The 13,641-nt window shown below is 45.3% G+C and overlaps 1 protein-coding gene across 3 annotated transcripts in view; it reads left to right on the top strand.

Annotated features, from left to right (window-relative positions):
• The window catches only part of LOC124147277 (kinesin-like protein KIF15-B), a 55,704-nt gene that overhangs the window by 32,392 nt on the left and 9,671 nt on the right, over positions 1–13,641 (top strand). For all 3 annotated transcript variants that reach the window (XM_048380418.1, XM_048380419.1, XM_046517950.2), the window contains 9 exons: positions 3,417–3,524; positions 4,669–4,774; positions 6,029–6,159; positions 7,058–7,135; positions 7,486–7,602; positions 9,109–9,360; positions 9,910–10,137; positions 10,429–10,527; positions 12,318–12,365. In XM_048380418.1, coding sequence (XP_048236375.1) covers positions 3,417–3,524; positions 4,669–4,774; positions 6,029–6,159; positions 7,058–7,135; positions 7,486–7,602; positions 9,109–9,360; positions 9,910–10,137; positions 10,429–10,527; positions 12,318–12,365 — 1,167 coding nt within the window. The remainder of the gene's footprint in view (positions 1–3,416; positions 3,525–4,668; positions 4,775–6,028; positions 6,160–7,057; positions 7,136–7,485; positions 7,603–9,108; positions 9,361–9,909; positions 10,138–10,428; positions 10,528–12,317; positions 12,366–13,641) is intronic.

Consider the following 13,641-nt stretch of genomic DNA (forward strand, 5'->3'; position numbering starts at 1 on the left):
AGTGACACACGGCTCTCTCACTCATCCTATATTTGTGATATTGCTGATAGAGGAGAGTGACACACGGCTCCCTCTCTCACCCCATGTTTGTGATGTTGCTGATAGACGGAGAGTGACACACGGCTCCCTCACTCATCCTATGTTTGTGATATTGCTGATAGAGGGAGAGTGACACACGGCTCCCTCTCTCACCCCATGTTTGTGATATTGCTGATAGAGGGAGAGTGACACACGGCTCCCTCTCTCACCCAATGTTTGTGATATTGCTGATAGAGGAGAGTAACACACGGCTCCCTCCCTCACCCCATGTTTGTGATGTTGCTGATAGAGGGAGAGTGACACACAGCTCCCTCACTCACCCCATGTTTGTGATGTTGCTGATAGAGGGAGAGTGACATACGGCTCCCTCACTCACCCCATGTTTGTGCTATTGCTGATAGACGGAAACTGACACACAGCTCCCTCTCACCCCATGTTTGTGATATTGCTGATAGACGGAGACTGACACACAGCTCCCTCTCACCCCATGTTTGTGATGTTGCTGATAGACGGAGACTGACACACGGCTCCCTCTCACCCCATGTTTGTGATATTGCTGATAGAGGAGAGTGACACACGGCTCCCTCTCTCACCCCATGTTTGTGATATTGCTGATAGACGGAGAGTGACACACGGCTCCCTCTCTCACCCCATGTTTGTGATATTGCTGATAGACGGAGACTGACACACAGCTCCCTCTCACCCCATGTTTGTGATATTGCTGATAGACGGAGAGTGACACACGGCTCCCTCTCTCACCCCATGTTTGTGATATTGCTGATAGACGGAGACTGACACACAGCTCCCTCTCACCCCATGTTTGTGATATTACTGATAGAGGAGAGTGACACACAGCTCCCTCTCACCCCATGTTTGTGATGTTGCTGATAGAGGGAGACTGACACACAGCTCCCTCTCTCACCCCATGTTTGTGATATTGCTGATAAAGGGAGAGTGACACACGGCTCCCTCCCTCACCCCATGTTTGTGATATTGCTGATAAAGGGAGAGTGACACACGGCTCCCTCCCTCACCCCATGTTTGTGATATTGCTGATAAAGGGAGAGTGACACACGGCTCCCTCCCTCACCCCATGTTTGTGATATTGCTGATAAAGGGAGAGTGACACACGGCTCCCTCACTCACCCCATGTTTGTGATGTTGCTGATAGAGGAGAGTGACACACGGCTCCCTCTCTCACCCCATGTTTGTGATATTGCTGATAGACGGAGACTGACACACAGCTCCCTCTCACCCCATGTTTGTGATATTACTGATAGAGGAGAGTGACACACGGCTCCCTCTCACTCCATGTTTGTGATGTTGCTGATAGAGGGAGACTGACACACAGCTCCCTCTCACCCCATGTTTGTGATATTGCTGATAGACGGAGACTGACACACAGCTCCCTCACTCACCCCATGTTTGTGATGTTGCTGATAGAGGAGAGTAACACACGGCTCCCTCCCTCACCCCTTGTTTGTGATATTGCTGATAAAGGGAGAGTGACACACGGCTCCCTCCCTCACCCCATGTTTGTGATATTGCTGATAAAGGGAGAGTGACACACGGCTCCCTCACTCACCCCATGTTTGTGATATTGCTGATAGACGGAGACTGACACACAGCTCCCTCTCACCCCATGTTTGTGATATTGCTGATAGAGGGAGACTGACACACAGCTCCCTCTCACCCCATGTTTGTGATATTGCTGATAGACGGAGACTGACACACAGCTCCCTCACTCACCCCATGTTTGTGATATTGCTGATAGAGGAGAGTAACACACGGCTCCCTCCCTCACCCCATGTTTGTGATATTGCTGATAAAGGGAGAGTGACACACGGCTCCCTCACTCACCCCATGTTTGTGATGTTGCTGATAGAGGGAGAGTGACACATGGCTCCCTCCCTCACCCCATGTTTGTGATATTGCTGATAAAGGGAGAGTGACACACGGCTCCCTCCCTCACCCCATGTTTGTGATATTGCTGATAAAGGGAGAGTGACACACGGCTCCCTCGCTCACCCCATGTTTGTGATGTTGCTGATAGAGGAGAGTGACACACGGCTCCCTCTCTCACCCCATGTTTGTGATGTTGCTGATAAAGGGAGAGTGACACACGGCTCCCTCTCTCACCCCATGGTTGTGATATTGCTGATAAAGGGAGAGTGACACACGGCTCCCTCACTCACCCCATGTTTGTGATGTTGCTGATAGAGGAGAGTGACACACGGCTCCCTCTCTCACCCCATGTTTGTGATGTTGCTGATAAAGGGAGAGTGACACACGGCTCCCTCACTCACCCCATGTTTGTGATGTTGCTGATAGAGGAGAGTGACACACGGCTCCCTCTCTCACCCCATGTTTGTGATATTGCTGATAAAGGGAGAGTGACACACGGCTCCCTCCCTCACCCCATGTTTGTGATATTGCTGATAAAGGGAGAGTGACACACGGCTCCCTCACTCACCCCATGTTTGTGATGTTGCTGATAGAGGAGAGTGACACACGGCTCCCTCTCTCACCCCATGTTTGTGATATTGCTGATAGACGGAGACTGACACACAGCTCCCTCTCACCCCATGTTTGTGATATTACTGATAGAGGAGAGTGACACACGGCTCCCTCTCACTCCATGTTTGTGATGTTGCTGATAGAGGGAGACTGACACACAGCTCCCTCACTCACCCCATGTTTGTGATGTTGCTGATAGAGGAGAGTAACACACGGCTCCCTCCCTCACCCCATGTTTGTGATATTGCTGATAAAGGGAGAGTGACACACGGCTCCCTCACTCACCCCATGTTTGTGATGTTGCTGATAGAGGGAGAGTGACACATGGCTCCCTCCCTCACCCCATGTTTGTGATATTGCTGATAAAGGGAGAGTGACACACGGCTCCCTCCCTCACCCCATGTTTGTGATATTGCTGATAAAGGGAGAGTGACACACGGCTCCCTCACTCACCCCATGTTTGTGATATTGCTGATAGACGGAGACTGACACACAGCTCCCTCTCACCCCATGTTTGTGATATTGCTGATAGAGGGAGACTGACACACAGCTCCCTCTCACCCCATGTTTGTGATATTGCTGATAGACGGAGACTGACACACAGCTCCCTCACTCACCCCATGTTTGTGATATTGCTGATAGAGGAGAGTAACACACGGCTCCCTCCCTCACCCCATGTTTGTGATATTGCTGATAAAGGGAGAGTGACACACGGCTCCCTCACTCACCCCATGTTTGTGATATTGCTGATAAAGGGAGAGTGACACACGGCTCCCTCCCTCACCCCATGTTTGTGATATTGCTGATAAAGGGAGAGTGACACACGGCTCCCTCACTCACCCATGTTTGTTGTTATCCAGGAGAGCAACAACAAGCTGTCCGAGCGCCTGGAGGAGTACGAGAGTGACGTGATGAGAATCCGACAACAGACACTCAAGTATGAGAGCCAGATAGAACAGCTCAATGATGTAAGTGTAGCAATGAACGATCTGGGGAGAAGGTCAGTGCAGCTAGCAACATCACATCAGCCTCTTTCTTGGTGGTACTTTTGAAACGAAATATACTCACTGCAGCTTGAGAACAGTCGAAGAATCATCAAAACGTTCATCGAAACTTTGCTATTGCAATAAACCAGAAGTTGTTATCAATAATATAGTTTTACGTTTTCTAACTTACTCACCAGTTTCTAGAATGCCTATCAAACAGTCAGTATACCCGTGTAACTGGGTTTTACCAAAATCATGTACAGCTCTAAGTATTGGAGAAAACACCTCAAGCGGTTTTGGTAGACAGAGCATGCCCTGGTGAGAGGGAAAACCAAGGGGGCGAAGCCCCTGCGGTTTTTCTCGACCCCCAGGGCATGCTCTGTCTACCAAAACCGAAGGAAAGTGTTTTTCCATGCTTATAAACCGGAAAAAGAAACTTAAAACAACATTCATCAACATTTTTATGTTTCGAACATACTTTCCATGAACCTTAGGAAACGCGCTGACGTACGGATCTTGAAAAGGACATTCTAAAAACCAGTGAGGCTTATCAACACCTGTAGCTCCGTGGTACACGGACTGGGCTACAGATATGAAGGTTGCGAGTTCGATCCTCGGGAATATAAAGAAAACATTTGTCTTTTGATTTTACATTTCATTACATGTTACAATCTGAACGGAAGTTATATTAATAAAATACCCAGGACATTATATAAAATCCCTGGGATATTATATAAATTCCCAGGGACATTACAACGTACCTGTTTATGAGATTTAACCCGACTGGAAAGTAAAACCTCACAATAGGTCTTAATGCCTATAGAAACAAGTCTCTTACTTAATAGCGATACCAATGAATAGGTTTATAAACATGGCTCCATTACAGACTCACAAACATGTTTTGTGTTTTCGTAGATGCCAGGGGCGTTGGGGTAGCGTAGTGGTTAAAGTGTTCGCTCATCACGACCCAGTTCCATTCCCCACATTGGTACAATGTGTGAAGCCCATTTTGGGTGTCCCTGTAGTGATAGTGCTGAAATATTGCTGAAATATTGCTCACTCGTAGATACCGAATGTGGGGTGTTTATATGATGTTTATTTGATGTTTATATGTTGTGTGTGTCAGATCTTGAAAAAGGAGAGGAGTGAGAGAGCCATTGAAGTGGAGGAGTATGAAAACTCAGCTGCCAAGATGAAGAAGGACTTGGAAGAAACACGGGAGACATCCAGAGGTCAGTTCGTGATTGAAGGTCAAGGGGTGAATGTTTGGTTATTGTTGAAGGGTGAAGATCAGTCTTTGTTTAAGGGGTGAAGGTCAGTTATTGATGAAGGGGTGAAGGTCAGTTATTGATGAAGGGGTGAAGGTCAGTTGATTAAGGTTTGAAAGGTCAGTTGTTGATGAAGAGATGAAGTCAGATGTTGATGAAGGGGTGAAAGTCAGTTATTGATGAAGGGGTGAAGGTCAGTTATTGATGAAGGGGTGAAGGTCAGTTGTTGATGAAGAGGCGAAGGTCAGTTGTTGATGAAGGGGTGAGGATCAGTTATTGATGAAGGGGTGAAAGTCAGTTGATTAAGGGGTGAAAGGTCAGTTGTTGCTGAAGAGGTGAAGTCAATTGTTGATGAAGGGGTGAAGGTCAGTTATTGATGAAGAGGTGAAGGTCAGCTTATCAAACATATTTGTTTTATTGCACTTGGAGCTTTCAGACATTGAGCGTTCATGTAAAGGTCAAGGTCATAGCCAGTTTGAATGTATCAGACTTCAGTTGACATGACAGATTTAACCATCAAGTCTAAGATTAAGTATCAGGTTGTATTGGAGTTAAGTGCATTGGGTGTTGAAAGACATGATGAAAGACATAAATGTCATATCATAGTTAAAGGACAATAGTCATTGGGCCTTGGGGTAAAGGTGATGGTATGTTTGAGTAAATGTTTTTCGGGGTCTTTGGGTAAAAGTCATTGTGTCTTGGGTTAAGGGTCATTTGGCCTGAGGGTAATGGTCAGTTAATGTCCCTATGTGTGAAGATCCTTTGGGGACAAGAAGATAGAACTGACCGTCAGGACTTCATGCTTCCCGAGGGGTGGTAGGGTAGCCTAGTGGTTAAAGCGTTCGCTCCTCACGCTGAAGACCTGGGTTTGATTCCCGACATGGGTACAATGTATGAAGCCCATTTCTGGTGCCCCCCGCCGTGATATTGCTGGAATATTGCTAAAAGCGGCGTAAAACCATACTCACTCCCTCATGCTTCTTGAATGAGACACCTGATATGTTCTAAGAGGCATCAATGGTTGATGAGAATGGGTTGAGCAGCAACCTGGCGTGTATCCTACTCCATGAATCACAGCACACATTGGGCTGTCAAGAAGACATCTGTATGGTTTCCAGTGAAGAGACACAATGCTTTATTGATACCTGTTTGGTAAACTGGACAAGTTGCGTAATGTAGTCATGAGGACAACACTATCTGCTGTTTGTATTGTGACAGTAAACGGCGAGGAGGCGTCGGACCTGCGTGTGATGATCAAGTGGGTGGACAAAGAGAAGGCGGACATGGAGAAGAGGGACCGGGTGGCCGAGGAGTCGAGGCAGAAGGCCATCACGACGCTCGAGACACAAGTAGGTCCACCTCACAGTCCCAGACAGAATAGGTCCACACCACACAAAGCGACATTATTTTCATCATCACCCGCAACGCGTTTTGCGGGGGTATTAAAATTGACACCAACCGTGTGTCCATCTGCTCAAGATGACATTTCCGGAGCAGATCTTGAAAAGTGTTCAATATTTCTTCACCAAACTTGGTACATTTATAGGTCTAGTGGTGAATTGGTGCCTTTTGATAGTTGAGGATTTTAGATATATATATATATTTTGTTGTTGTTGTTGTTGTTTAACGCCACACTCAGCAATATTCCAGCTATATGACGGCGATCTGTAAAATAATCAAGTCTGGACCAGACAATCCAGTGATTGACATCATGAGCATCGATCCACCCAATTTGGATCGATGACATGTATCAACCAAGTCAGCGAGCCTGACCACCCGATCCCATTAGTCGCCTTTTACGACAAGCATAGTCGCCTTTTATGGCAAGTATGGGTTGCTGAAGACCTATTCTACCCCGGAATCTTCACGGGTCATATATATTTTGAGTTTCCATGACAACAACTAAGGTTAAGACTGAAAATGACAGTAGTGCTCGTTTCCGGAGCAGATCTTGAAAAACATACAATATTTCTTCAGTAAACTTGGTACATTGACAGGCCTAATGGTGAACTGGTGCCTTTTGATTATTTTTTTTCAACAAATATATATTTACCATTTCGGGGGATATTGATGACTTTGTCCTCTTATCACATTTGTTATCATTATTTAGACCAATTATAATGCACCAGGTTTCTTCCATCAAACGATTGCTCATGGTGCTACATTAATCAGAACCAATGCAAATTGACAGGAAACAAGTTGTGCAACATTAGATGTGACTCAAATTAATGTCTTTCCTTCTTTCAGTTGATGAAGATCTCAATGGAGTTTGAGCAGGTCCAAAAGCTTAATGAGGGCCTCAGCAAAGATTTGGACATGGCACTGGTGAGGGCTGATGCTCACTTCAGAGACCTTTTCCCTAAACAAATGTGAAAAAAAATTAGAAGCCCCATTTTTGTTTCCAACCAAATGCAAAAATTAGAAAAAATATTTTGACAAGTTATACTTTAAATTCATGACATATGAAACGTGATTGGTGACAATGGATTGCATATTAAAAAATAGATAAACTTCGAAGAATAAAATAAAAAAAATGTCAGTTGGTTGGATGGACAGGAGGATTTGGGTTTTCGTTCCAGAAAATACTGAAAAAATATGTTTTGCCTCAGGTTTTGGCAAAGTATTAACATAAGGATTGTTAAGGAATTCTGACGTTTTTCCGTAATTCATGACAGGAAAACATGGAGAACAAACAGCTGACAGTCCAGTTCCAGGAGAGCTGCATCAAGGAACTGGAAGACAAGAATAAGGACGGGATAGAAAAACAGAACAAACTGCAGGCCATGATTCAGGTAGGTCGGGTCTGTGGGTACTGAGATTCGGGTCTGTGGGTACCGAGATTCGGGTAGGTCGGGTCTGTGTGTACCGAGATTCGGGTAGGTCGGGTCTGTGGGTACTGAGATTCGGGTAGGTCGGGTCTGTGGGTACCGAGATTCGGGTAGGTCGGGTCTGTGTGTACCGAGATTCAGGTAGGTCTGGTCTGTGGGTACCGAGATTCAGGTAGGTCGGGTCTGTGTGTACCGAGATTCGGGTAGGTCGGGTCTGTGGGTACTGAGATTCGGGTAGGTCGGGTCTGTGGGTACCGAGATTCGGGTAGGTCGGGTCTGTGTGTACCGAGATTCAGGTAGGTCTGGTCTGTGTGTACTGAGATTCAGGTAGGTCGGGTCTGTGTGTACTGAGATTCAGGTAGGTCGGGTCTGTGTGTACTGAGATTCGGGTAGGTCGGGTCTGTGTGTACTGAGATTCGGGTCTGTGGGTACTGAGATTCAGGTAGGTCGGGTCTGTGTGTACTGAGATTCAGGTAGGTCTGGTCTGTGTGTACTGAGATTCAGGTAGGTCGGGTCTGTGTGTACCGAGATTCAGGTAGGTCTGGTCTGTGTGTACTGAGATTCAGGTAGGTCGGGTCTGTGTGTACTGAGATTCAGGTAGGTCAGGTCTGTGTGTACTGAGATTCAGGTAGGTCGGGTCTGTGGGTACCGAGATTCAGATAGGTCTGGTCTGTGAGTACTGAGATTCAGGTAGGTCTGGTCTGTGGGTACTGAGATTCAGGTAGGTCTGGTCTGTGGGTACTGAGACTCAGGTAGGTCGGGTCTGTGAGTACCGAGATTCAGATAGGTCTGGTCTGTGGGTACTGAGATTCAGGTAGGTCGGGTCTGTGGGTACTGAGACTCAGGTAGGTCGGGTCTTTGTGTACGGAGTCTCAGGTAGGTCGGGTCCTATGTGTACGGAGTCTCAGGTAGGTCTGGTCTGTGAGTACCGAGATTCAGGTAGGTCGGGTCTGTTGGTACCGAGATTCAGGTAAATGGGGTCTGTGGGTACCAAGATTCGGGTAGATGGGGTCTGTGGGTACCGAGATTCAGGTAGGTCAGGTCTGTGGGTACCGAGATTCAGGTACTTCAGGTCTGTGGGTACCGAGATTCAGGTAGGTCAGGTCTGTGGGTGCTAGTATTGGGGTAGGTCAGGTTTGTGGGTCCCAGGATTGAGGTAGGTCAGGTCTGTAGGTACCGGGATTCAGGTTGGGTGGGTGTCAAAGATATTTTGGCGTATCTTTCATTGCGACCAATGCGCACCACACAATGTTATATTGTTTACTTAGGCATTCATTACATTATGCTTATTGCTGATGCTTAATGTACTGCAGGCTAAGTATTAAATAGAGAATATATTCTAATATTCTGTGAAGTTGGTGTATAAGGGTGTACAAGGCCCAGGTAAAAGAGCCTTGATATTACCATAGCCCCAGATGCTGGAACTGTGTGAGCACTGGTATCATCAGCCTCGTTGTTACTGATGTTTAGAGCCTGGAGGACCAGGTTGAACAGAAAGACTGTGACCTTGAGACCCTGCGGACTCAGATCAGGACGGACTCGGCAAGTCAGGAGCAGCAGGCTGGCAAGTTCCTGGATGAGATCAATAACCTCAAGTCGGCCGCCACCCTCCTGCAGAACGAGTGCGACGCCCACCACAACACCGAGGACCTCCTGAAGCAGGAGCTGGACAAGTCCGCGGCCACCATCACGTCCCTGGAGAAGGAGCTGGCTAAAGATCGGGTAAGGACGTTGTCAGAGCTGTCTACATTAGCCTCTTCAGGTGCCTGTTTGTGTGTGGGGGCAGTGGGGTAGCCTTGTGGTTAAAGTGTTCACTCGTCACGCCGAAGACCCGGGTTCGATTCCCCACATGGGTACAATACATGAAGCCCATTTCTGTTGATATTGGTTGAATATTGCAAAAAGCGGCATAAAACAATACTCACGTACTGTTGGCTGCTAAAAGGAAGAGAAACTGCTGTTTGATTAATTTCTAAAATTGTTTGGTTCAGGGCTGAACCTTCCTGCACAGGAATTTGTATCAAAATTCGGAACAAAATTCTTCATTGATTTGTGGTGCAAATAACTTGTGCATGCGTGCATGTCTTTGCGTCTGTGACCAAATGTTGGCCGGTGTGTTTAACTCTCCACTGCACCACCAGGCATCAGTGGCAAGTCTGTGGAACACCATCCAGCTTGATTTGTGGTGCAAATAACTTGTGCATGCGTGCATATCTTTGCGTCTTTAACCAAATGTTGGCCCGTGTGTTTAACTCTCCACTGCACCACCAGGCATCAGTGGCAAGTCTGTGGAACACCATCCAGGACCAGAAGACGAAGCTGGGCAGTCTGAAGGAGGAGCAGCTCACCCTGGAGTCGCGACTGACCAACAAGACGCAGCAGCACGACATCTTGCAGTCTGCCCACAACAATCAGGTCCAGCACCTGGCCTCCCTGGAACAACAAGTGCTCCAACTGCAGGAGGAGGCCGCAACTGTCAAGATCAAGTTTGATGTGGAGGTGAGAGGGGTTCCTGTAATGAAAGTGAAGGAGTCATCCCACAGATGATATCCTTACCTCTTTGGTCAGGTGGACAAGGCGTCTTGCCTCAGATCAGACGTTCAGTGGTTCGAATCCTACCACAGACTCACAAATTTTATGGATGGACCCTGCAAAAGCATCCATTATGTGTCAATTGTACATTTGTTGACATCAGATTTTTCATTTCCACCGTTCTTCAATTATATTTTATATCCATTTCAAGTCCCATTGCCCCTTGTGTTTGTGAGATGTGTGTTTGTGTTGTCACAGATGTCGGTGGTACAAGACAGCATGGAACACATGAGTGAGCAGCAAGAGCGTGCCCAGGAAGACCTGCAGGAGACTCGCAACCACCTGGCAGCATCACAGGTAGGGGACGTGAATACTGACTCACATTACCTTTATATTTCAGCATGTCGCTATAGTAACCGTTGAGTGTCACTTCTTGTCAGCCCGTGATGATCTGGAGTAGAATAGGTCTTAAGCTACCCATGCTTGCCGTAAAAGGTGACTATGCTTGTCGTAAGAGACGACTAACATGATCGGGTGGTCATCGGTCGCTGACTTGGTTGATGCATGTCATCGTATCCCACTTTAGAGGTGAAAGCTCATGATATTTATCACTGGATTGTCTTGTCCAGACTTGATTATTTACAGACCGCCGTCATACAGCTGGAACATTGCTGAGTGTGGTGTTAAACAACAAACAAACACTTCTTGTCATTAGTGGTGTAACGATACGGCGATACAGTATTGTATCCCGATGCACAGCCCACGATACGATGCATCGATTTGGAAAGCATGTATCGCGATACATACGATATTTTCATAACACAGTTTTACTTAATGAGTTTTGATGTTTTTCCCCCATGGAAAGACATTACCGTGCACGTAACACCGGAAATACCATGTCAACAAATCAATACTGAAGTTCGCAAATTATTCATGTAATTACACTGTCTGGCTATAAAAAGTGTTCTTTGTATATCTGGACTTATGTTTGTAACTTATTTCATTAATTTTATTCAAAATTCCTTTTAATATTGTTTTAATTAATTTCGGCGAAATCGTGTGTGAAGCGATCGGAAGATCGCACAACTCAACGTTATTAACAGCAACCACGGTCAGATTACCGCTATTGACGCCTTGAAACGAACTTTAGTTGACAGAGAATGGATACATATATCATAAATGCCATACTTTGATTCGTTAAAAGTTATATTTGTTTTTTGTTGGACGATTCTATGTCAACACGTAATTCTCGCGATCAAGCGATCACGTGCATGGGAGCCTTGACGGTGACTGGTCAGACTGGTTCCATGTAAAAAATAATACCCGGCAATAGCGATCAGCTGCTTCGCTTAGGGTTATTATTATTTTAAATATGTTTAGTAAAAGCTGCATCTAAATTAACAAGATATTGGAATATATTATTCCTGATAAAAAAGTAGTTTCAGATACAACTTTTTCCGATCCTTGCATTAAAATCCTGTAAAGTTATATCATTGGGTGTGTCTTGACCGAATCACCGGTAGATTCCAAGAACACGTGTGTACAGCTGATTGCTGTGTCCGGCTTAGGTTACAAGAAAATAAACAAGGTAATCTTAATCCCTGGATATAAAACAATGCCTAGCTGAACAAAAAATACAATTTAAACGGTAAATCAACATGTCTGGTGATTTTTTATCTCAAATTTCGAATTTGTACTGACGAAGTTTCTCATCACCCGTTCGTTTGCCGGACTTTGCTGAAGGGATACGGTGTAATTCTTTTCTGCGCATAATATTCAAATTTCTTTTTTTTCCAAAATATTGAACCCTCTAGAGGGGGTGCTCATTATACATGGGTGTGCACTATACTCAAGAAAATACGGTACTTTAAAAACATGAAATACGTTTAACAATTTCAAAGCCAGTTTGTTGTTTCAGTAAAACATACACTGTATTGCTGACAATTTGCTATAACAGTAAATAAACACCTTATATCTTCTTCAGCTGTACTTGTCACATCTTTTAGAGAGCAGAAAGACATCAGCTTGTACCAGTAAACACTGTATCGTGATATGTATCGTATCGCGACCCTCCCGTATCGTTACACCTCTACTTGTCATGTATATTTAGATACAGCAACATTGACCTAAAACTTGCTTCTTTTCAGGCTGAATGTGCCAAGCTACAGGAGAAAATAGCATTGCTTACAAACGAGGCAAGTTGTTTTTTTCTATAATAGAGGGGATGCTCATGATATCAATCACTGGATTGTCTAGTCCAGACTCGATTATTTACAGACCGCTGTCATATAGCTGGAATATTGCTGAGTGCGGCGTTAAACAACAAACCAACCAACAAACCATTTACAATAGAGTGAGCATCAAAATGGTTGTTCAATCATTACTGTTATGTTACCTATCTGTGAGAGGCTTTTGGATTGCAGCTCTAGTGAAAACCTAATAAATACTGTGTGGTAAACAAACTGGTAAATAAATCAGATCGAAGAACTATCATTATGGCAACCACTGTAAAAGAAAACTGAGAGAGAAAAAGAATTGGTAAAGTCTTCAAACAGATGCACATTGTTCAACAGGTAGGCAAGGTGCAGTCAGATCATGGTATCTCACAAGTCATCACAGCTATTGTCCTATATAACACTTATTTTAAACAGGTAAATTAACCTCCAGCCATGCCATCTTAAAGTTATTCTTTAATTAGTTTTTGCCATTATTACACAGGCAGATTCTAATCCCTGTTTCAGCTTGCATTGTACATCTTGTTAGCCTCCTAAACTTTTGGCCTCCTAAACAAGCCTGGCAAGATGGTGTTATGGTTTTAGGAATGTTTATGTTGATAGTTGTATCTTGGTCTTGTGAACTTAAATGAATAAGCCTTGGTCCAAATTGACACGGAGCAGTGGGGTATTCTAGTGGTTAGAAAGTTCGCTTGTTATGCTGAAGACCTGGGTTCGAGTCCCTACATTGGTCAAAAGTGTGAAGCCCATTTCTGGTGTGCCCCGTCATGATATTGCTGGAATATTGCTAAAAGCGGCGTAAAACCATACTCACTCACACATACTCACTCACTCACTCACTCACTCACTCACTCACTCACTCACTCACTCACTCACTCACTCACTCACTCACTCACTCACTCACTCACTCACTCACTCACTCACTCACTCACTCAGGCCAAATTGACACACAGAGACAGAGAGGTGAGGCCCACCTCAAGTCCATGCTGGGGTGAAGCTAGGTGCTCCGGGGCACAACTACCAGGATGTGCTGACCTGGCACATTGCTATTAGGGCTGTGTATTGGCCAAAATTCTTATTGCTGTATATTGCGATAAGTATTCTATAGATTGGGAGCTGTAAAGTGTTGGACACTGATTGTACATGTAGATCCTATTGTCTACATACTAAAGTAAATATGACACAGCATGGTCAGTGGCCGGCATTTTGTAGTCATGGATACAGCGGAGATAACATG

Source organism: Haliotis rufescens, unplaced genomic scaffold, assembly GCF_023055435.1.
Source record: "Haliotis rufescens isolate VD_foot unplaced genomic scaffold, xgHalRufe1.0.p SCAF_30, whole genome shotgun sequence".
NCBI lineage: Eukaryota > Metazoa > Mollusca > Gastropoda > Lepetellida > Haliotidae > Haliotis > Haliotis rufescens.